This window comes from Temnothorax curvispinosus, unplaced genomic scaffold, assembly GCF_003070985.1.
Source record: "Temnothorax curvispinosus isolate PA1 unplaced genomic scaffold, ASM307098v1 QBEX01007135.1, whole genome shotgun sequence".
NCBI classification, from domain to species: domain Eukaryota; kingdom Metazoa; phylum Arthropoda; class Insecta; order Hymenoptera; family Formicidae; genus Temnothorax; species Temnothorax curvispinosus.
In genome coordinates this window covers 512,461-536,813 of record NW_020216915.1, presented here as the reverse complement: position 1 = coordinate 536,813, position 24,353 = coordinate 512,461, and the positions used below count along the sequence as shown (strand labels likewise).

General features: G+C 37.9%; 4 protein-coding genes across 9 annotated transcripts in view; 1 reads left to right on the top strand and 3 right to left on the bottom strand.

Annotated features, from left to right (window-relative positions):
- Positions 1 to 3,817, top strand: part of LOC112456754 (heat shock 70 kDa protein cognate 4-like) — a 6,230-nt gene extending 2,413 nt beyond the window's left edge. Inside the window, exons 1-3 of one of the 2 annotated variants that reach the window (XM_025019490.1) lie at positions 45 to 666; positions 1,835 to 3,106; positions 3,225 to 3,817. In XM_025019490.1, coding sequence (XP_024875258.1) covers positions 462 to 666; positions 1,835 to 3,106; positions 3,225 to 3,388 — 1,641 coding nt within the window. In that variant the 5' untranslated portion in view covers positions 45 to 461 and the 3' untranslated portion in view covers positions 3,389 to 3,817. Of the gene's footprint in view, positions 1 to 44; positions 667 to 1,834; positions 3,107 to 3,224 lie in introns of those variants that run through there. The other variant, XM_025019489.1, reaches the window with a different exon arrangement.
- A 2,624-nt stretch (positions 3,818 to 6,441) lies between these two features.
- LOC112456755 lies at positions 6,442 to 16,942 on the bottom strand. Of its 2 annotated transcripts, none has more exons than XM_025019491.1 (7): positions 16,579 to 16,942; positions 12,708 to 12,857; positions 12,077 to 12,238; positions 11,472 to 11,648; positions 9,824 to 10,084; positions 7,167 to 7,423; positions 6,442 to 6,782 (listed from the first exon to the last, which is right to left on the bottom strand). In XM_025019491.1, the coding sequence occupies exons 1-7, from the start codon at positions 16,847 to 16,849 to the stop codon at positions 6,573 to 6,575; spliced, it is 1,488 nt and encodes a 495-aa protein (XP_024875259.1). In that variant the 5' UTR covers positions 16,850 to 16,942; the 3' UTR covers positions 6,442 to 6,572. The 2 variants fall into 2 exon arrangements, with proteins under 2 accessions (XP_024875259.1, XP_024875260.1); XM_025019492.1 differs by having other exon boundaries at positions 9,944 to 10,084.
- A 1,071-nt stretch (positions 16,943 to 18,013) lies between these two features.
- LOC112456756 (wnt inhibitory factor 1-like) lies at positions 18,014 to 22,478 on the bottom strand. 4 transcript variants are annotated; one of them, XM_025019494.1, is made up of 4 exons: positions 22,460 to 22,478; positions 20,057 to 20,326; positions 19,812 to 19,923; positions 18,014 to 19,645 (listed from the first exon to the last, which is right to left on the bottom strand). In XM_025019494.1, the coding sequence occupies exons 2-4, from the start codon at positions 20,218 to 20,220 to the stop codon at positions 19,034 to 19,036; spliced, it is 888 nt and encodes a 295-aa protein (XP_024875262.1). In that variant the 5' UTR covers positions 20,221 to 20,326; positions 22,460 to 22,478; the 3' UTR covers positions 18,014 to 19,033. The 4 variants fall into 4 exon arrangements, with proteins under 4 accessions (XP_024875262.1, XP_024875261.1, XP_024875263.1 ...); XM_025019493.1 differs by lacking the exon at positions 22,460 to 22,478 and adding an exon at positions 21,189 to 21,479; XM_025019495.1 differs by lacking the exon at positions 22,460 to 22,478 and having other exon boundaries at positions 20,063 to 20,269.
- Positions 20,374 to 24,353, bottom strand: part of LOC112456760 (multiple epidermal growth factor-like domains protein 11) — a 14,298-nt gene continuing 10,318 nt past the window's right edge. The window contains exon 13 of the mRNA XM_025019500.1: positions 20,374 to 20,518. The gene's annotated coding sequence lies outside the window, so the exon portion shown is untranslated. The remainder of the gene's footprint in view (positions 20,519 to 24,353) is intronic.

Below are 24,353 nucleotides of genomic sequence, written 5' to 3'. Positions count from 1 at the left end.
ACGCTTTATAAGCAGAAATAAAAAAACACGACACAAATATTTTTCAACGTTCTACATGTGTGCATAGTTTCAAAAAAATCGGCGTGCAACATTTGGGCAGTGTTACTTGTAGGTACAACCCGGGCCCTTTTAACCGTTGTTACGTCGATGGGTCCCCTAAAAACATAGCGGCGAATCGGAAACCAATAAATCAAAGGTGCCGACAGAGTGTCTATTGTCCCCCATACCCCCATACTGTTTATACTGTGGACATGCTGAGCGCAGCGTGCAGCGTGCGCTCGCCGCTCACGGCTCAGTTCTCAGTTCTCACTGTTCTCAGTAGTCAGTGCGCTGTCGTGCTTATACGCCTGCACTCTTGCACACGCTTTGGTTAGCGGGGTATCGCGTTTGTCACCTGTCGGTTTTTCATTTCAGTGATTGTATGTACATAATATAAGAGAGAAGACTGACAATTAGTGACAATGTCGGAAGCACCGGCAATTGGCATTGACCTGGGCACCACGTACTCGTGCGTGGGTGTCTTCCAGCACGGGAAGGTCGAGATCATCGCCAACGACTGGGGCAACCGGACCACGCCGAGCTATGTGGCATTCACCGACACCGAGAGGCTGATCGGCGACGCGGCGAAGAATCAGGTCGCCATGAACCCCAGCAACACCATCTTCGGTAAGTCGAGCTTTTGTTGTCACGTTTCGAGATACCGGCGTTACCACTTGGCACTTTCGCGCCGCAATCACGTTGGAAGGTCCCGCCTCGATAAGACGCCGGATCTTTTACGCCGTCTTTATTGATCTTAATTCGCCAACGTGTTGCTTCAATATTCAACTGGTGAAATGTATCCAATATTAAACAGATATCCCTTACACTGATTGCAAGGAGCGAGATGTATCGATTGAATTTCTTCGTAGATACTTCAAGAAATAAATATGAAATTTTTTATGTTTAAATTTCTAAAAAACCGGTGCTAAAATACACGAGAATGCACGGATGATTGATAGCGAGATATAACTTGCAGGTATAATTTGATATGCAGGATACATATATACAATTATCATAATTTTGAAACGATGCTGAAATATACGAGGATATTCGGATGATTAAATAGCGAGATATAACTTGCTAGTATAATTTGGCGAGATACGCAATAATATCGTTAATATTTTGCGCTTTTTGTGGTAAATTTACGACGTAGCAAGCCTCGTATTGATTTGTTTTTTTAAGACGAAGAATTGTACATTGTTTTTAAATTATTCGACTTCGAGATCGATCGAACGTGAAACTTTCCGTGCTCGGAACTCGGAAGTCGAATTATCTCAATCGCGTTTTACTGCAGGTTTACTTGCGGTGATTTTGCCCGATACCAGCACGGTGCTGACGGTGCATGCCTCTCTGTATGTGTGTGTGCAGCATTCGTTCGTGTACAATTTCCTTTTTCCCCGCTCCCTGCACTCCCGCCCATCCTTAACATGCTAGCCGAGCGTTTTGACATTTTATACGTCGATACGATTTTGTATTGTGTTCAGCATATGTGATAATTATTTTACGAATTTTTTTGATCTATTTTCACGGTTACAATTCGCGGTAAGTAGACTATTCTATGATTTTTCTCCTTACACAAAATTACCTTTGTACAAATTATATTGAAGTATTGGCAAGTGTTAAACATTTCTGTTTTTCGGCTCGGCGATAATTCAACATTCCGCAACCATCACCTCAGTAATCCGACACAATCCACAGGATCCTCCTCTTCTCCTTCTTATAGCACCATATGCTTTAAGAGATGATTTATTGAAGAAATAGACAACTTACGAATCTTTATCATTTTTTTATAAAGATGCGAAGCGTCTGATCGGTCGTCGTTTCAACGATGCGACGGTGCAGAGCGACATGAAGCACTGGCCGTTCACGGTGGTCAGCGATGGTGGCGAACCAAAGATCAAGGTATCCTACAAGGGTGAGATGAAGACCTTCTTCCCCGAGGAGGTGTCCTCCATGGTTCTGACAAAGATGAAGGAGACCGCGGAGGCGTACCTGGGCAAAACAATAACAAACGCCGTCATTACTGTGCCAGCTTATTTCAATGACTCTCAGAGGCAGGCGACAAGGGACGCCAGCGCTATGGCTGGCCTGCACATCCTCAGGATAGTAAACGAGCCTACGGCCGCCGCGATAGCCTACGATCTCGATAAGAAGGCTGCGGGCGAGAAGAACGTCCTGATCTTCGACTTGGGCGGTGGTACCTTCGACGTGTCGATTCTGACGATCGAAGATGGCATCTTCGAGGTGAAATCCACCGTCGGCGACACGCATCTCGGCGGCGAAGACTTCGACAATCGAATGGTGGACTACTTTGTGCAAAATTTCAAGAAGAAGTATAAGAAGGACGTGAGCCGCAACAAGAGGGCCCTGAGACGCTTGAGGATTGCCTGCGAGAGGGCAAAGAGAACGTTGAGCTCGTCAACGCAGGCGAGCATTGAGATCGACTCGTTGTTCGAGGGTATCGACTTCTACACGTCCATTACTAGGGGTAGGTTCGAAGAACTCTGCGCAGATATGTTCAGAAGCACCCTCCAACCTGTAGAGAAGGCGCTCTGGGACGCGGAGATGGACAAGGCTCAAGTTGACAGCATTGTTCTAGTCGGTGGCTCTACTAGGATACCAAAGATTCAGAAGCTACTTCAAGATTTCTTCAACGGCAAGGAACTGAACAAGTCTATCAATCCGGACGAGGCCGTTGCCTATGGCGCGGCAGTTCAGGCGGCAATTCTGCACTCCCGGTTGATTGTCCAGGAATTGTATGGGGAGATTCACGAGGAGGTCCGAGATCTGCTTTGGCTGGACGTGACTCCGTTGTCGTTGGGTATCGAGACCGTCGGTGGCGTCATGACTGCCTTGATCAAGAGGAACACAACAATACCAACGAAACGGACCCGGACGTTCACCACGGACTCCGACAATCAACCGGGAGTGCTTATCCAGGTCTACGAAGGAGAGAGAGTGATGACGAAGGATAACAACATTCTCGGCAAATTCGAGCTGACGGGTATACCTCCGGCGCCTAGGGGTGTACCGCAAATCGAAGTCACCTTCGATATCTACATTAATGGTAAGTTATGATGATCCAAACATTAGTATTTTACATGTTAAATAATCGAAGATATTGATATCCGATTATTCGTTATTTAAGTAAAGTTTTCTCTAATCTAATGTATTTTGTTTTGCAGGCATGTTAAGTGTCTGTGCGATCGAAAAATCTACGGGCAAAGAAAATGAGATCACGATTACCAACGACATGAGTCGTTTGTCGAAAGAGGACCTAGAAAGCGTAATATATAGGGAAGACCGCTCGTTGGCACTGGCTTGTTACACATCTTCGCCTAGAGGCTAGATCACTGTATGCGAACGCGTTCTCTCCGGGGTGTGCGTCGTAGCCATCCTTCTCGTAGGGAACGATCCGCTCGTCAATGTAATCCGGACGATATTGGTATATTAATAATGCACGAAGTTTTGTATGATGGAAATCTCTAGTGTTGACTTGTCGACCTTCTTTCAATCTTCTTCAGCAATTTATTTTAAGCTAAGGAGAAATAATCACACGTCTACCATGTGTGTGCTTATATCGAAAAAAAACGAGCTTTATTTGGCCCAACGACTATATTACAATCTTATGATACAGTAAACATTTAAAACCGGGATAAAACGATAACGTTGTACATCGATTTTTATAAATCAGGCGGCAAGTCGAGTATTGAGTATCATCAGAGAAATGCAGGCTGTGTTACGCGATATAAGTTCATATCTTTTCTTCGTCCTTTGCCTTAATGGTAATAGATCAATCGACTGCAACCGAGCCTAATAACCAGGTGCGATCGTTGTCGAACACAATACGTATAAGATAATCTTATTTCTGTGTCACGTGTACATGAATTTTGCGTGTAAGTACGTATGTATGCCTATGCAGCGTTTAAGAATATCTTTCAATGCTTTCTGTCCATCTCCTTTTTTTTTTTTCATTTATTTATTTACTCGGGAAAGGCAGCGTAAATTATTCGAACACGAGAATGTTGATACATGTTTTGCTATAATAATAGATTTACGCCTCTTTCTGATTACGCGTCTCCGATTTTCCGTAAATCTTTATTACGAATATGTGATGGCGCGTACATGTGATATATAACGTCTCTTAATGGTTTTATATTATTTCATATTTTACGCGAGTCTAGTAACCAGAGATTGTGTTTGAAAGGCTCGTGATACGATGTCGAAATGCATTGATTGCTTATGCTAACTTACTTATTAATGTCTGCAAACGATTGCGTAATATGACTTAAACGTAATGGGAAGGACCTCGCAGTTTTGTCGAGTCGCCAAATAAATTTTTGGACATCGTGAGACATCTTGAAAATAATATTTCCCTATTACTTTAATATAAAGATGTAACATGCTTTGTACAAAAATATGACCAAATTAATTAAATCAACTTTCAAATAATAATTAACAAAATGGCAATTCACATACGCTCAAATTCTTCGTTTAGCTTGTACAATGGCTGATGAAGTGTACAAACGAAGAAAGAGATGATAGTGATTTAACCGCAACAAATTACTACAATGTCTTGTAATATCTACATATAGATATTTTGCTGCACTTGTCTAAAGGTATAAAAGGTAATCGCACTGTGTATACATATTTGACGAATGAGTAAGTCGTCCTTTTTGGTCATGCCTAAAAACAAGTTAACGGAATGTTTGCGTTGGGAGGGAAAAAGAATCGTCGCCCGGTATTGCACGCCGCGGCCGTCCCAATTAGCAAAGCGAGGCAACTGTAATAGCAGCAATGCGGCGTAATTCTCGTGGCTTTTACAATCGCATCATCCTTTTGTTAAGTCCGGGCAGGAGATTACGCCTTTGTATCGCTTTATGTAAGGATATAGAAGTATATTTAGCCTCGATCCACTCGAGATTGTCCCTCCAATAGCTTTCTTATCGCGTCCTGATTTTTCAATAAGAATTTTTCAATAAGTTTAGTACGATACGATGATTTCCTCCGATTGAAATCGAACGGAAATAGTACCTTAAGACCTGCTGTGATATGTAATCGCACTCCGACGAACAATTTCATTAGTTTCATGTAATTTGACTTAAAGAAACGAGTGTATGACGATTATTTGTAATTATTGAACAGATATATTGTCATTAAAATGAGAGATTCGATCGAAACTTTTGTGTAATGCAATTTATCGTGATACACTTGAATAATTTTTATTGTTCTCTGAATGAAGTACGATTATTATATTTATATCATGAGAATTATAAAAAGAGAATTTTATGATGCATTTTTTAATAGTAATATTGTCAAGCGATTCAATGCTTTTATCATATTCTGATGTGTGATTATACAATGTATTTCGATAGGTAAATTATACCATTGTGAATATTATTTTAATCAAAATAACTGAATTTTTGTTGCGAATTGATTGTTCTGACATAGTTGATCTAAAAGCCTTTGCTGAGTTTCATAAAATCATACATTTGTACAATTAAAAATTTTTGGATACCAAAGTAATTCATTTATTTAACGAATATTTATGATTTCTCAGTTCGGTTATTTCACACAAAGCATTGAAACGCTTCTTACTCAGTTTATTTCGGAATATCTTGTCGCCAACTTTGAATTCTTGCACATTAAGCGTAAATTTTTTCACATAGATATAAGCACTTCCAATAATTTTGTTTGTACCTATCAAGACATCCAAAAAGACCTGTTATTCTATCATTGCACTGATTGCGTTGCTTAATTGTGCTATTACACCTTACTCTTTTTTTTCCAGCTGCATTCGGAAATTCTTATCTGTGCAAGTACCGCGAGTAAAAATATGTTATGTCGCCACCTTCTAATTCGTTAAGTACACTTGTGCCCAAATACATTCATCCAGAAAGTGCCCTGTATCTTAATATTTCGTCCATATTATAAAGTCAGTTATGAAACATCGATTTCCAATGTTACATGCTATGCGGGAATTACATGCTATGAAAAAAAAAAGAATAAATTAAAAATTCCGTAATACATTAAATTAAATGAAGTTGAGCTAAATATATTGACCATATTATTTTAACCCCGTTTTTGTATGTAAATTATAGTACTTTAAAATAAATTGAAGAAATAAATATATAATCCTATTTGCTCTTACATTAAATTAAAAATACAGAAAGAGAGAGAGAGGGAATGAGTTATAAAATTGCAAATCGCGATATTTAGTATAATTGCTTTTCTGGGAAAGTTATTTTTCATGTAAATGGCTCATTTGTTGCCATGTCATTTGTTATAAGCTGACTTTTTAACGCGGACAAAATACGGATTTAGCTTATTCTCGAGATATTTGTGTGTGCATTTATATCTATAGATAAGAGTTCCGTATTTTATCGCAAGTGCGTCCCCGCGTTTTTTTTTTTTTTACATACGCGCTTCCGTTTGGATACTGTTACAATTGGTTCTTGCCGATACAATAAAAAGGTCGTTAATAAATTGAGAGTCCATCGACTTTGTCATGTTACGTCATTACACGATGAAGACTACACTTGAAAAATGTCATCGGAAGCCCGTGGTGCAACTTTTGTGCCGAAAATGGCCTTTGGCGTTGCCATAGGCGCGGTCTCGCCCATCGGTCGGGTCGTGTTTGCGTTGGAAGTGGTTATCGCCGTTGTTAACGTCGTCGTCGTTATCACCGTTGTGGTCGTCGTTATTGGGATGGTATTTGATACGTCTGATGTCGTCGGTACCTGCTGCAAATGTAATCAACTCTCATTTAAAGCTCGATGCACGACAACACATCGCCGTATCTTACATTCAGAGAGAGAAAGAGAGAAGAGAGAGATAGAGAGGAGAGAGAAGAGAGAGATAGAGAGGAGAGAGAAGAGAGAGTGCCGTCGTACTTTTCAAAGATATTTTGTACATAATGATAAATTTAAAATCAAATTTAATTGTTTGGAGAAAGATTGCGGCACCGTCAGAAATTTGATTGTTGAACATGGTTGTCGGATACATCAGCATTCAAGCATAATGCAAGCCTGGCAGTAATAAAGCTTCTTGATATTCTTCAACGTTAAATCACCACTGATGATGATAGACTGTAATGGATCCCAAAAGGGATCGGGGATGACTCTTACCTCGTTGTAAAAGACTTCCTTCCCCTCTTCGACCGCAGGCAGCAACTCGTCTGTGGAATGGGGAGTCCTGGGGCTGGGCGTCGGGGCAACCACCTGTTGCTGTTGCTGCTGCAGTTGCTGCTGCTTCGCCAGCCGGAGCTCCTGAATCACTTGGCGTTGCTCCTTGTCGTTCCTCTCCTTCTCGAGTCGACGCGCGCTGTAGCTACGGGACGAGGACGTCGAACTGTGAACCGACGCTAAGCTAGGACGGCGGGAACCTACGCGAAAAAGAGAGCCACGTAGAAGACATCAATGTATTCTCTAACGACCTTACTTTCTATGCTAGGAGAAATATAATATTGAAAAAGAAAGTAAGAGAATCTATATATGTTATCCTAGATAATCTCTAATCTGAGCTATCTAAGACCGTAATTTCTAAGTGCGCAACTGTAATATATATTCTTGCCTTAAACAACGCGATAAATATTCGATGAAGCGGTGGGAGTGGAGGCTTGCGAAGAAATGTACTATAAATTGAATAATTGGACATGTGAATAAGCATACGAGAACGGGAGTAAAAATAACAATGCATTCATACGGAAATAAATAATAGTAGTAGAGGTTTAATAATAAAGGTAAATTTGAGGTACGCGTTTCTATTTTTTGGAAGAGAAAACTTAGATGCTGAGATACATGCTAATCTTATTTGAAAAGATCCTATATTTGTCTACGAAATGTTTTTGCTATCATTGTGTATTTCGAGACATAATCCTGTATGTAAAAATATATTCTGTAAAATAATGACTCGTGTATGCCGTGTAAGTTGAGTTAAACGCAAGAAAATGACACCGCATTTACGCAGACATTAAAAATTACTTAATTGAATAAAAAGCATGCGAAAGAATAACTTACAAATTAATGAAAAGAAATTTTATAAAAAGAACTTTGCAATCTTTGCATATTGTGTGTATGTATCATTATATTTTACTGAAATAAAAAAAATGCGTAAATTTAATTGATAGAAACAGTGACTGAAACACCTGAAAGTACGTGATCGCAAGGTCCTTATCGAGATGTATTTTTACAATGATATATACATATTTAAGAAGCAAGTTTTTGACGTATAGAAAATACGTAAGCTGAGCTGGCAAAGCAAACTATTCTAAAAAAATATTACATATATTATTTTGGTGTGTAGGGATATAGTTTTCCGGTAAGAATATTCAAAATGTATATCGATTGATTAAACATTTGCTCTTCTACTAGTATTAATTTTATAAAGAATAGTAGTCTTATGAGTTGTAACATCTACCGAGAAACTGGTCCCTAATTGTATACATTGTCGACGCGATATATTTATACGTACGTGTGTGTGTGTGTGTGTATGTGTAATTGTGCGTGTGCAGCGAGCTAGCTAGTGCGTAAGGATTTCGTGTCTCTCTATGTCTTACCAGAAAAAGATTCACTTGTAAACGAGCAACGAAATCGGCCGCTGCTATCTTGCTATCTCGTAACACACTTGTGATACATTTTATTCGCAATTTTATTTTTATTCAATGCAGACTTGCTGCCTGCACGATTTTCTTTGAGATATTATTTTATGCACATAATATAACAACTCATTTATTAATTATTTTATCTAAGATTGGCAGCCAAGGAAGCACACATTAATTTCTTAGTTTTAGGAAGAAATAACGTACTGTGAATTGATACATGTATATATATACATATACATGTTATATTAATACGATTCTTGTTAACTGCATTTAATTATCCTTATATCATCGTACATATATACGATTGACTGAAGAAATCCGTGAACAGTAAATAATAATTGTATTACAATGATGTAAAAATTACCAAATGCAAGTTAACAAGAACAGTTAATTACTGTATCCAAAGCTGCGAAGTTTTCTTTCGTATTCAGATGATATTAAACGTGGAACGACCATTAAATTTGTCCAGCGATTAAAACGCGTTATGGACATACAGACGAGATTACCAAGAGCCGGGATTTCGGATGAAACACGGATATCTAATACAGCCATCGACAACAGCTAGTTACCATGACCATGTAACAGCAACAGCGACAATGACATGATTCGGTATGAAGCATTGTTGCTACCGTCATCATCAATCGTCATCATAAAATAATCTTCCTTTCGCAATTACACCACCGTTGCCAGCACAAGAAGCGAATTGCATTGACGAACATAGAGGAAGTGTAAAAGATAAATGGAGAAGTATATGTGAAGAGAGAAAGAATAGAGAGAAAGAGAGAGAGAGAGAGAAAGAGAGAGAGAAAGAAGAGAGAGAGTTAGATGATAGATAGTTACACATACGTAGTGACGACGGAGACACGTGAATCTGTCACTGCTAGGATAACACTTGTTTGAATGAACACAGCGATAATGATACCGACAACAATGTTCCTCGACGAAGGCAGGCGGCATATTCTTTGGGTCATGTTTATGTCACTTATACGAGCCACGTAAACGCAAATCGAATTTCACGATTATCCAATATAGATCGATAAGCAAGTACGAAGACAGAGCGAACGTCAAAGAGAGGTATGAAACGTATTTTTACGACAGGATGTGAGACACCCAAAGAGCGATAGAGAGGCAGAAAGAGACAGAAAGAAAGAGAGAGAGAAAGAGAGAGACGAGATCGTCTACCGAGGCCGTCGGTCGATCCCTCGGCCACGTCACTAAGGGTACGTCGGTGCTTGTTGTTGCCGTCCTTGGTCGCCTGCAGGTGACACGATATAAGCAAGATAGCGGCGGCCCGTGCCGCACCTGCTCTGGACGCCGGTACCAGGGGTCCGCGGCTACCGCCGCTGCTGGGCCTCCTGGTGAACGCGCAGTTGAGAGGCCCGGCACTGTTGCTCCGCTGGCTCGATCGCGACGACGGCCGTCCGTGCAGCGTCAACGGGATGCCTGCGAAATTTATTTTCGGGGAGTTATTTCCGCATATGGAGGTGGCGATACGGGCCATGGACGGCGCTTAAATGGCCTTTAGCTTTCTCACACTTCGCGGACGTGATGGACGTTTCGTTTGACCTTTCGGACGAGATACGCCGCGCCGCGCCGGCGAGCTGCATGTTCGACTATTCTGTACGAGATATATTTCTAATGCTGTCCGTTTACTACGTCTGATATACGTTACGTATACGCTGATACGACGATATATTGCTTGGCGCGATTCAATATTTTTCCGTATAGGACACGATTATGTAGCAGAATGAAATTGCAGAAATTATTTTCGTTCAAAACAAAAATAAAGGAGGTGGGTGATTGCGTCGATATCTCTTTTATGAAATATTTTTAAAAACTGTCGTTGTTGAAAGATCCATGAGAACGAGAGAGAATTGCTCTTTTTGTTATATTATTTTGAGATAGTGAGATAGGTAGGAAAATATATTTAACTTTTCATCCCGTGCGCAGGAATGCTGCGCTTTATATTTCTTGCACAATTTTCTTAAGATCTGCTCGTTTGATTTCCTTGCTGCGTCTGGTTTCTTTGAAGTATAGTTTGATGTGTGACGTCGTAAGTAACGAAGTGAGACAAGAATAGATACCTCTCTTTAGAATATACTATGCGCCGTATCGATGTATAGATATATCTTCTATTGATTTCGCGGAAGCGAAAGTAGGTTCTCCACGAAGGGGAAGAATTATTATTGTCGAATTTGCGCATTTCGTGTGAAAACGTTCTAAATGGTGCAGTTTCAGAAAAATTATAAAGATGAGTGATTTGTTTGTATTTTATTCGAAATAGCAAATTATAATTTCCTTCTGTATATTTAGAAATTCTACATAATCTGTTACTTTTTAAAATATAAAAAATATGAAATTATAAACTTATGAGCGACGCATTAATTCCGTATAATAATTTACAGTTTCATAAGCTGATCTCGGCTTTTCCTACTCAGAATAAATGTTTTTAATTTGAAGGGAAAGATTGAAACATATTACGCAAGATTATGCGTAGGCGTGTTCGTGAAAATTATATATATTATATTCCTCATAAAATGAAATAATCTAAATTTATCTAAATAATCACGCTGCTGTCATATTAGTTATAACACAAATATTCTAGCTATAAGTTTTAATTTCCTTTATTTTGAAAAGTGAGGATTATCTTAACGCGCATGTTTAACAAATAATTCATAATATGGGGGATCATAAGGGAAATCCCCAGATTGACGTTGCGATTGACGTTGCGATTGACGTCTCTCCAGAGTTGATATTTTTTTCATGATTGCGATATTTACACGGGACTTCCCCTCTTGCAGAATGTCGAGATTAATCGGTCATTACTTACCAGTATCACTGGAAAACAGCATGGGTGGCGCATGATTGGCATTGGCGTAATGCCGCGGCCTTGAATACCTCGCCCGGCTGAATAGTTTGAGCACGAAGCATATCATCCCCGTAAAGATGGCTATCCCCGATGCTATGCAGAGTAGGGTCGGAAGGTCCGTAGTTATCAGCACCAGATCTATCGAGTCAGATTACAACGAATTAAAGGAGGACATAGCACGATAAACTCGCGGATCGATATTAAAATATATTTCCTCAAGTTTCGCTTTAATGACTTTATTTCAGTATTTATGGTAATCAGCTGAGTATGTTAAACATTAAAACGATAAATGTTAATGTTATTTATACAACAAAATTAATGATAGTAATTATTAGGTCTGTTCGTTTTCGCTGCACTTCTGAACTAGTGCAACATAGTGCGATAAGTTAGAATGAAACAAATATATGTTTTTTTATTCTAACTTATTGCGCGAAAACGAACAGGTCTAATGTTAAGGCGACGGAATTTTTAAATCCATCAAGATCTCTCGCGATCGATTTATAAAAGTCTCATAGAAATCTTGAACGGAAGGTGATTGTGACAAATATCGGGGATAAATGGCATACCCTCCGCGCAGAAAACCTTCTTGTTAGGCCTGGACAGAGCAACCCTGTGATATCCCTCCTCGCAATCGCATACCGCATTGTGTTGAACCTGCGTGCACGTCGAATGTTGATCCGCAAAAGTGCACGTCGCACGATAGAAGCACTGTTCTCCGAGTTTTTTGGCTGAAAGCAAGAATCGATAGCTCGTATTTACTTATTGAGGAAGACATCTTTTATTCAGCAGGAATTTAATCAAAGTTTCAAAGTTCCATACATAAGATAGATTCAATCTTTTCTCAAATTGTCGACAAAATCCCGTTCTTCCAATTTATAGACAGTCTTGTATTTTTATATTGCGTCTCGAAATGTTTGCTACGAAGTATGTTTTTATCATTTTAAAATTTCTTGCGTTTTGATATAATATTAGGCAAACGTTTTATCGTTTTAGAAATTCATTTACGGTTTCTCGCGCTTTACGCTCGTTGTATAAAATAAACGAGTACACAAAGTCTTTTTATGTCGTCGGACTTCATTCAGGCTATCAGGAGCGCGCGAACATTTATTTTCACCGACCGTTACCATGGAAGTTATGATATCGGAACGACCTACTTGTTAGGCATGAAGGTAACTAGTCTTGCTAGCTTTTACATACGTTTGGCACATCCCTTGGTAGGCCCGAGACGAACGGGGTACAACTTTTCGCACTCGCAGAGGCCAGTGATTGAATCGCAGAACACGTGCTGTAGCTCGGCATTGCACACGACGTCGCGGTCGCAAGGCGAGCCCAAGTACCGTCCTTTTTCTGCAAAAAGTCACATAAGTATTTAAATTTCTGTTTCAAACATTAAATAATATTTCGATACACAAAGAATAATAATCATATAGCTTCTGATACATACACGGTTAAAATTAATTATAAAATCGAAAATTTTATATTTGTTATTAGTTTCTCGCGCTAATACAGTTTGAAATTATTATGGGTTATTTTTCCTGCAATATAGTCTTAGTGTTGCGACATAACATTTTCTTTATTAGTGAAAAAAAATTTAGAAGGCTTTACTTTTATTTGTATATATTTATGACAAATTTAATTTTATTAGTTTTTGGATAATCTAAAAGTATTTAAATATTTCTCCACTGACATATTTGTCATTAGTAAAGATAGAGGGCTAATTCAGCTCTGTGTATTTTTGATAATAAATTTTTACGTTCGCTTGTATTTCGATAATTTTTGCAATAGTACGATTAAAATGTGAATTTCGAAGCAACGTAAGTGATCGTAAATTCTGCAATTTATTAATTTAATTGCGGACTTTAAACCTAATTGGCGCAGCACTCCAACTTATTTGTTATGAGTTCACTGTCAGGTTATTGTAATAACAGTATCGTACTGTGTCCTCTGTTGCTTTCGCAGCAGTAGCCCAGATGATAATTCCCTTCGGCTAACTCCCTTTGGCACGTTTTCAAACTGCATTGTGTGGCAATACAGCGATAATGTAAACGGTTATAAATTTCCTAATCGAGTATTCTCTAAAACGCCGATATATTTTCCACAGACATTTAAATTACATAAATAAATTTCCTCATTAAAAATTGTATCTACTGATGAAAAGATTAATTCTTTTATTACAAATAAATATATCATGAATAAGCTCCAAAGCTTCTTTTTGAGTCCGCAAATCCAGTATTTTTAATTTGTTAATATACTTTATTACATATTCTAATAATAACATATGTGTATCTTTATTTATTTATATTTTAAATATATTGATATCTTTATTTATAATCGCTTACGGTGCGTTTCTCGATCGTCTCGGGCTATTCGGATCAGCGCGCAAATCGTTTATTTAATGACAACCACAGTCGTGCGTGATAAATGCGCTTTGTGTCATTTAGCGTCGCCATGGACGCGTATGCAGCTGCAGAAATTTCAATATTACAGAACTCATTGTCTTGCGGATAATAGCGTCCGTGCGATGTAGTCGCCGGTGTGCCGTTTCGCGATGATCGCGTACTCTTTTAGTTTTACGGTTGAAAATGCGCGGCTTTAAATGTATTTCTTTAGCAGGCCGCATGTAATTTTATACTGATTAAGGTTCATTGCACGTACGCGTTACCGCGGCGTCGCGTGCGCTTTATCGCTCCCTCATCGAGCGAAAATTTAGATTCGCGTGATTTCAACGGAGAGTTCAACGGAAAGTTTTAATAACGTCTGATGGATTAGCACGTGCAGCTATATTAAGTGCAATTAAGAAATTATGCGTTCGATCATTAAAATTATCTTGGATCGTATTGGTTAAATAGAAATTATGGAAAGTTCCAAAAAGCGTGTTAAATCAAATAAAGATATTTTAATATTCAATAAGCATATTAATGCCGCTTGCTGCGTGTCATTATTTGCATGTAATAATTCACTTCCATTATCAAGCAGATTATACATCTAATTAATTTGGAAATTGAGTAAATTTGAAACAGCAGTAAGTTTTTGTCTCTTTTTATCATTTATCAATTTCCGTGTTATGACTAACTATATACGGCTAAGTTTTACTCTTCATGCTAACCTATTCCGTCCGATTGCATCTTTCATGTCAAAAAGATGAGCACGATGAATGAAGGAGTAAAAAATTTACGCCAACAATGCTCCATCAGTTTTGTTAAGCTACATCCTCGCGGTAAGCTCCACTTTCAAAAGAGAACGAACGTATGCACAATGTGCGGTGCAATTGACACACTCGAGCCTGGAGAGCGGAGCTTGCAGCATCCATTAAAATCAATACCGACGGCATGCTTGGCGCGAAAATCAAGAAGAAGAACGCGTTTCCTTCTTGCTTAAATCGACGCCTGCGCTAAGACCAAAACCGCTGGAGGCACTTTCCGCCTTCTTTAGAACGTAAAAATAGCGCGTCAGGTGTTTTAATACAAAATCGGAAAGAGATAAACATAAAAAGAACGTAAAACGTAAAACTAAATGGACGCCACGCGATAAAAGTCAGGGTTTTTATTCAAGCGAAAGAAATGAGCGCGATATGATACAATATTTAATAAAATTTTACGTGACTTTAATAAAGCATTTAATAAAGACCAATCAGTGTGATTTTTAAAAATAGAATAGAAATAATAATTGCAATTGAATTAAAAAATATTGCTTCTAGGAAAATACATTTTTGTTATAATTTTTTAGCAGCCTCTATAAAACTATTTTTATAGAGAAAAACCACATTTTACATGGCTTACTTGAAAAGAAAATAGAAATTATATTTTTTATACAAAAATTGATGAGAATGTATTCGGGAACGAAGGTACGTGCTTTAATGGATGAATATTCTCGAGGAAAGTGTTTGCACATTATGGAGCAGGCGCGAACAGGGAGAACCTTGAGATATATCCTTCGCTCGATCGTTATTGTCTTACCAGTGAAAATAGAGCATTATCGTGTCTAATTGTAAGACGAATATGCTTCGTTTGCAAATTAATTATTGAATAAACTTGAGCGCAATTATGATTAAATCTGATATCTTGCTTGCTTATTTTTATAGCATGCCTTTCTCGTGCTCTTATCTAATTTTTCTCATTCCGAATACATCTCATTTACATTTCCACAAACAATTTCTGGACAATTGTAAAACAACACTTTGTCAACAATTTGATTTAACAATTAACTTCTTAAGAACTTGGCATTATCTCCTGCTCCTTACATCTTTTTATTAGTTTTTCTATTTACTTGATAATTCGGCAAATAAGCAGAAAGAAATTTTTAATTTTACAGATTATTATTTTTAGGATACTTTCTCAGAATATATTTTTTCTTAAAATATAACAGACATATAAAGAATACGAAGAAAGAAAAATAAGAAATATTTAATATATTTAGCGATAGTCCCGTTAAAAGTTTTTTTCATGACGTTTCACGAATATTACATGATAATATAAAAATAGAAATTGATCAATGTATCATAAGCATTATTTGAATAATCTTTTCGTGCTTTTACAATATTTTGCAATAGAGATTAATATGACAATGACGATAACATTTAGTTTTTGTACTGATTGTACGTGTCAACTATTTTTCTTAGACTTTAAGAAATTTACGTATCAAAAATGCTATATCTCAGTAAATTTAAACGACGTTTGATGTCTAAACGATTTCATCTTCACCGACATCACCTAGGCAACGAACTAGCATCACAATGTATATCCTGTAAGTGCTGGCTTCCAGGTCTTCCTTCCTCAAAACGTTCGATACTATAATCGTCGATAGCAGCGACCTTTTCACCCCACAAATTATAATACTCACGTATCATTCATCAGTCGTTCAGATCGGAAATTCTGATTGACGTTTCGATAGAGATAGACTCGGAAAAAAACTCCATTTTTTCGACGTGACGAATCGCTTGAGAGTTCGCCGAATTATCGAATTTTAATTTAAGTGCAACCATCGCCGGTTATCTCCGTGGAACGTATAATACGGTTATTCTCCTGCCATCGATTGCCATTGTCGTCGTACGAACCGTCCCCTAACTCACCCGCGGTAATATTTCTATCGAACCAGTCCTCGAGGTCGCCATTGCCGGTGGATATCTGCTCGTCCTCGTATACCTCGGGGTCGTCGTCGAGGTAGCTGGACTCGTGCGCCGCCGCATTATCATCACCTGCCGACTGTTTTCGAGTCCGGTTTATTGTCTGCTGGCTGGTGCAGGGCGCAGGTATCAGGAAGACGACGAGGCAAATCAGCAGGAGCCAGCAGCAGCAGCAGCAGCAGGAGGTCAGTCTCAGGGCGGAGGGAAGCGCGCTCATCGCCCCCGCGGCGCGAATCAACCCCCGAAACCGACCACCGACGGCGCATCGACATCCTTCCCCGTCGCCTGCGCTCCCCTCCCTCCCTCCCGCCCTCCCGACCTCCCCGGCGCACCCTCGCGCCGTCGATGCCCCAGGGAGAAGCGCCTTACGTCGCGTTCGTCGCGCGTCCGTCTACGTGCGTCTGTATATCCCCTACGTGGCGGCGTAATAAACGTTATTACTACTGCGAGCGCCCGCACGCGAGCGTACGCGGAGCGTACCGCTCGGACGGCAAGGCTTCGCCGTAATTTATCAGCACGTCCGTATTTTTTTTAGCACTGCACAAACTAGCACCACGAGGAGACGTCGATCGTTTCGGGACCGCTCGAAACCGCTCCACCTCGTTCACTGAACGGTCCTCGCGGGGTAAGAGCGAGGACGGACGCGGCTGCAGCTGCGCGCGGCCGCTACTCCGACTCGCCCCGCTTCTTCCTCGCTTCACCGTCGTGTCGGTCCACGCCACGTCGATCGAGAACACGGGGTTAGTCGCCGTGGGTCTCTCTCTCCGGGGAGAGAGCCGGGACGGCGGATGCATGTATGCTCATTAGTTCATCGGTCAGGCTGACAACACCGGTTTGCTCTCCTTTCTCTTTCCCCCGCTGAGACTCTCCGTCGGGACACTTTTCCGGAAATCAACTCGCGTCGGGAAGAATCCTTTTCACGAATTCACCTGGCGCCACGAGTGAGCGTATAATCGGTTTGCCGAGTGTTAAGTTGCGGCAATTTGCTGTAATCGATTCGTGTTTCGAGGGGGGAAAGGAATAAAGGCATACGTGAGACCAGCACACCTCCGGCCTTCGGTTGGAGTTAAGTCTTATCGCAGAATGAAGTTTCGCTTATCGTCAGCGGACATCTGTTGGTAGCACAAGTTCAGAACTGGGGCAGTAATTACAGTCTAAAGGAGGTGACCGATATATTGCGGCCACACATGCCGAAAATGTCTCGAGAATTTCATTATCATTGAACGGTTGTAAACAGCTTCAATTGCGTCACGTCTCGTATTACACGGTTCATTATGAAAGCTATTCACGGATCGTTGACAATATTAGTGATTGATCGCAATGAAGTATATTGTAATAAATTAAATTTGCGTTCGCATTAGATAACATTTATTTTGATAAACAATTTTATATAATATTTCTATTACTATTATCAAAACATCTTGATACATATGCTCAAAGGAATAACAAACTTGATTCAACTTAAATGAAAATATTATTACTAACAGCGCGAATATTGGTTGAATGAATTACTTATCTTTGTCTTACGAAATGTCGTCATGGAACAATAAAATATAATCTAATGTATCATTACTATTACAACTGTGCTATTTATTATCATTATCACAATTACTGCAATCTATTTTTCTACTGTCTTTATATTAATGTCTTCCTTAAAATTAGATGTCAGGCAACAAAATCTCGGTAGCGGGAGATTCGCACAAAAATGTTTGTTGATGTACCTGCTGCAACAAATATTTCAAGATAGTTATCTCGTTGTCGCTTAGAATACAATAAAATATTAATTATATACTTTTTATTTAAGCGTCTTAAAAGCGATTTGATATCGCGCAAGCTGCGAGCGTTTGTCTTATCCATTCACGTTAAATAATTTGTTATCACGCTTTATGCATACAGTTCAAAATACGATGTCGTAACTATCTTTTAGTTACGTTTTTGTTAAAATCTCCCGAATTTCAATTCGGGACTAAATATCAATCAAAAATATACATAAAGTAAAATCTAATAAAATTAAAAGTTAATATAACTTTATGTAGGGTTTTTTTTAGAGAAATGGGAGAACTTTAAAGAGATAATTAAAGCTCAAATATGGAATAAATGAAATTGTAAGTAAATGCAAGAACAAAATGTTTATGCGATCAAATACAATTTATTTTGTGGTTTAACATAGTTTGTCCTCTCATTTACCTAACGGTTTTAATTATCCTACTATATGAGCGTATGTAATAATTGCCAGATATCTCTATGCAACGTACTTAAAATGTTTTGTAAAACATCTCAGAGATGGTATAGTAACTCTCTAGGAGATGTCTGGGCAACCTTTCATAAAGGTCTTTGTGACAAAATAGCGGACATTTTCACGTATCTAAGCATATATGAGACATTCGTGAGATCTTATTTGTTACAATTTGCGAAGGTCTCTGAAAGGTATATATTGAGTTTTGTGCTGTGTGGATGAGTAACCGGGTTTGCATCTGCATAACCCCGGGCTTAGGCACATCCCGAAAGCGCACGAATCGCACTTAGGCCTGCAGATGAATGAATCGTTCTCGTTCTTCTCGTAGCCGTCCGCGCACATGCAGACGTTAGGGGCCACACAAAGACCGTTCTGGCACTCAGGATCGCAAACGGGTTCGCACATGAACTTAAAGACGTATTTGAATCTCCTGTGTTGCCTGTAACCGGAAGGACACGTGCACACGTTTGGTTCGGTGCAGTATCCGTGAGTTTCCTCGCATTGCGCGGGGCAGATAGGTCGGCAGGTGAATTCGTCCGAGTCCAACAGATATCCCTTGTTGCAGTTGCAAATCCCAGGATCGCCACAAGTACCGTTGACACAAACGTTTTTGCACTGCGATACGCACGAGCCGTTGCTTGACATGCGGTATCCTGTGTTGCAGGTGCACACGTTCGGCTTCTTGCAAGTACCATTTTGGCACGATTGCGGGCAACGCGGTACGCACATTGCACCGGATTGCACGTAGCCTTCGCAGCATGTCAACTCCGTTTGAAACTGTAATAATATAGGATTATATAGTTGTAGCATAAGCAAACAAGTAAACAAGAGATTGACAAATCGTTTGCAAGCTTGCTGATTTATACGAAAATTGTTCTCTCTCTTATTTCTTCTTCTTTATTTCTTCATCGAATATCATCGCGTTATTTATCAGCTTGATTACCTCTTTCTTATAATTCAATTGAGTCTTGATTTGATAGGGTTCCCCAGGCCTAGCATGTTCTGGTTTATGTCTATATGTTTCCGTATAAGGAACTAATTGTGATACGTTTCGACTGTAATAAAATTAACAAAGTTAATATACGTATTAACATATATAAACGCATAATTTGTAAGGTATTTCGAAGAAATTACCTTAGAAATTGATACGTGATCTGTGAATAGAGTACAATAACAAATATAAAGTACCTGGACCTTTCATTGTACCTTGAATTATTGAATGTTTCTACAGCGTCATCTTTCTTTAGTTCCAGCTGGGACGATGACGGGTGGCCAACAAGTGGAGTTGCGTTTACTTTTAAAAATAGTATCTCGATAGCCAAAAGAGCGATCAAACTCTTAAGTAACCCCATGATTTGTCGTCTCTATTACGAAGTTGTGTTCACTCCGTGATGTTTATAGATCGACTGTTAAAGTGCTTCCTTCCCATGTATCATCGCTCATTTATGTCTCTCCTTGCTTCGCGTGTATATAACACACCAATATATTATGCTATTATTTTTTTGAAGCAGGATATGCTATATTATCAAGCCGGGGTTCCACGACGTGTAGAGTCTTGATCAATTACACCAAAAGTCATTCCGAGCCACGCATCATAGAACCGGGATAGGTTGCTAATGCTCGCGATTCGCGATTCCTAGCTCGTCGTTCCTTTTGAGAGTCGATAAACAGAGAATCTTTTTTAGGATATGACATTTTTATATTTCCTTTTATTGTTTAATTTAAAGCTCGTTAAATGATCTGCTTCATAGACTACTTATCGTTTTCATGATTGTGAAATTTCTATTGCTCTTTGATACTTTGGGTTAAATATTATCGGAGTCAAAGAACTTATCGAGCCACTAACCACCGATAGCGTTCATCCACTCGATTCATTGATTTTGATAGGCTTGTCGAAAAATATATGTTGCGCGTCTAAGCAAATGTAATTCAAACTGATGGCAGAATAAGAATAGGACTCTCGATAATTAAAATAACAAAGTGGGGTAAAAATGAGCAGTGAGAGAACAACGCGATTGTGTGTGTTGGTGTGTAAGTAGTCACAATATTTAGCTACAATTAGAACGTAAATATTAGGACGTAAATATTACGACGGTTTCGCTTTGAGAAGTCAAATGATAAATGAAAGTTAATTTTCAACGTTTGTTAAGTCAGCAATAAGTGCTTCTTGATACCTTGATAGTGTGGTCAAAAAGTCAAGTGGATAAAAAAGTTGACATTAAAATTTATGGCTACTTAATGGTCTGTAATCAGGACAAACCTGACACACGAAAATTAAAAAAATAAAAATACAAAACAATTAAAAAAAGAAATAACTCACCAAGTAGTCTCGAGAACTTGAGATTATAAAAATGAAGCCGTGGAGATAAAATCCATAAAACCAAAAACCAAAAACGTGATTCAATTGTTAACTCGTATGTTGACTCATGGAAAGTGATTGAATGAGAAAACTTTGAATTTTTAGAAGCATACAAGAAAGGAGAATTACTGTAGAACTTGAGGCATTCTTTCTCATAAAGATAGGAACGCTATAAACGATTCTCGAAAAAGAATGGAAACAATATTAAACATTCTAATTAAATGAAAAAAAGAAAAGATGTATTATTGCTGCACCGACCACGATCTTTTCTCGTTGGCTATCCATTTCAAACTGATGAGCTGAAGACTATGAGCCTATATGAGTCTAAACTAGACGAGCAAACGCGCCGTGGGAACTTTGTGGCTTGTTATAGTTCGTTGCTTGCTAATTTGCGAGGTGAATTTATTGACAGGCATAAATAAGCCACGTGTCGTGACGAACCACACACCGTGGGACCCTAGTTTAAAAGTTACTTAAAGCCTGCATATGTATTCGTAGCGTGAAGTTCATTTTAAAGTCGATCACTCGTGTTGAGACAAATTCATCCGAAGCAGGATTAACAGAAACATTTATTTTAGAAATTACTATTTATTCGAAAATATGCGAAAGGTGCAATTATGCGAAAGAATTTAATACAAGACATTCTAGTATGAAAAAGTGATTAACTAAGTCTTTATTATAGTTTATTGCGAAATATTGAAAGAAAAACAAAACATTTCAAAATTTATGATAGATATAAAAATCGATACATAATAACTGATGTAGTAAACGTTTCAAATAATACTCATAAATATTCCATAGAATATTTTGGAATTGTGCCTTGAAATTAATTTTTTATCGAAAAATTTGGGATTAAAGCAGAAAATAATTTTGATATTATGTAAAAGAATATTTAACATTTAATTTTATTGTGAGTATATAAATATTCGAGAAAGTGTAACAAGGAAGTATAAAATTTTCAGTATTTTAATAAATTTATATCATTAAGTATAAAAAAATAAATTTTTAATAACTTAAAACTTTAACTTTTAAACGTTTGATCGCGGACGTGTGCTAGTTAAGGGTTAATACTTAAAGTTTACTAATTTATTTTTTAAGATATAGAAATGTAATAAATAAATTTGCTATGCAGACGGGTTTGTAAGTATGATGATCGTCGCTTTGTACCCAGAATTGCACTCGCAAGTTTCGGGTGCGACGTATGTGCCGTGTATACAAAAATGAGTGCATACAGGAATACAGCGTGATACGTTAGGTGCTGCCGTTTCTTCTGTGCGGTATCCGTAATTGCAGGTGCATTCGTTTGGACATAATATGTATATACCGTGTCCGCAGCTATGTTGACAAATTGGTTTACACACATGATGCAGTCCAAAATACTTTTTCTTTCGGTTGTAAACTCGTATCCGTCGCAACAGTGATATGAACTGCGAGACTAAGAATATAAACGCGAGATTTCACGTATTAGCAATATTGATATATTTATTTATATGCGCGAAAGAGTAAGTAGGAAGTTAAATAATAAAAATTCTATCTTGAGAGAATAATACAAATAACAGATATTTGATAGTAGCCGACTCGATTAGCAGAGCGATGACAGTTTTTTTACAAAAATTTAATCAACGTTTTAAAATATTAATATTAAACATTACGAGATAAGCTGCATTTTATTGCACATTTTATTGAAGGTAATATTACTGTAAAAGTTATCAGTTACGATTAATATTATTTTTACACTTTTAATTAAAATTTTATTCGTTTTGTTGGTTTTCGATTTTAATCGACATCTGTTGATAGCACAAGGCCAGAACTGGGGCAGTAATTACAGTCTAAAGGAGGTGACCGATATATTGCAGCCACACATGCCGAAAATGTCTCGAGAATTTCATTATCATTGAACGGTTGTAAACAGTGTCAATTGCGTCACAATTAATATTCTTTTACATAATATCAAAATTATTTTCTTGTATTACACGGCCCGCTCATTATGAAAGATATTCATTGATAATATTAGTGATTGATCGCAATGGAGTATATTGTAATAAATTAAATTTGCGTTCGTAATAGATAACATTTATTTTAATAAACAATTTTATATAATATTTCTATTACTATTATCAAAACATCTTGATACATATGCTCAAAGGAATAACAAACTTGATTAAACTTATATGAAAATATTATTACTAACAGCGCGATTATTGAATGAATATTACTTATCTTTGTCTTATGAGATGTCATGGAACAATAAAATATGATGTAATGTATTTTATTGCTCCTCTTGCATTACTACTACAACTGTGCTATTTATCATCATTATCACAATTACTGCAGTCTATTTTTCTACTGTCGTTGTATTGATGTCTTCCTTAAAATTAGATGTCAGGCAACAAAATCTCGGTAGCGGGAGATTCTCGCACAAAAATGTTTGTTGATGTACCTGCTGGAACTAATATTTCAAGATAGTTATCTCGTCGCTTAAAATACAATAAAATATTAATTATAAACTTTTTATTTAAGCGTCTTAAGAGCGAGTTGATATGGCGTAAGCGTGCGAGCGTTTGTCTTGTCATTCACGTTAAATAATTTGTTATCATGCTTTATGCATACAGTTAAAAATACGATGTCGTAAACTAACTATCTTTTAGTTACGTTTTTGTTAAAACGTAAAATTGTTATAAATTATGATATTAACACATTTTGAAGAATACCTGTAGCCAATTTCTTCTTTTGATGTTGGCGATATATGAAATATGCTGCCACTGTCAGACCTATAACTAATAATATAGCGAAAATCACGAAAAGCCAAACTATTATTGTAACGTTGCTCGAGGCGTCGTAACGAGACATCGCGTAACAAGGCAAATCTGCAAAATGAAAGGCAATAGAGATGAAACTAACGGATTTAAATGTTTTTTTATGATAGATAGAATTATAAAAAAATCACATTTTTCCTTAACATTAGTTTCGGATTATTTTTATCAGTGTGTAGTTTTCTTTACAAGCAAACTTTTTGAAGCTAGTTTCTAGATCTATGTTTCTAGATGGTTGTTTTTATAAAATAAATTAAAAGTATTTTTAATCAATTTATGGAAACAGGCTCTGGATGTTTTACAAGTAATATTA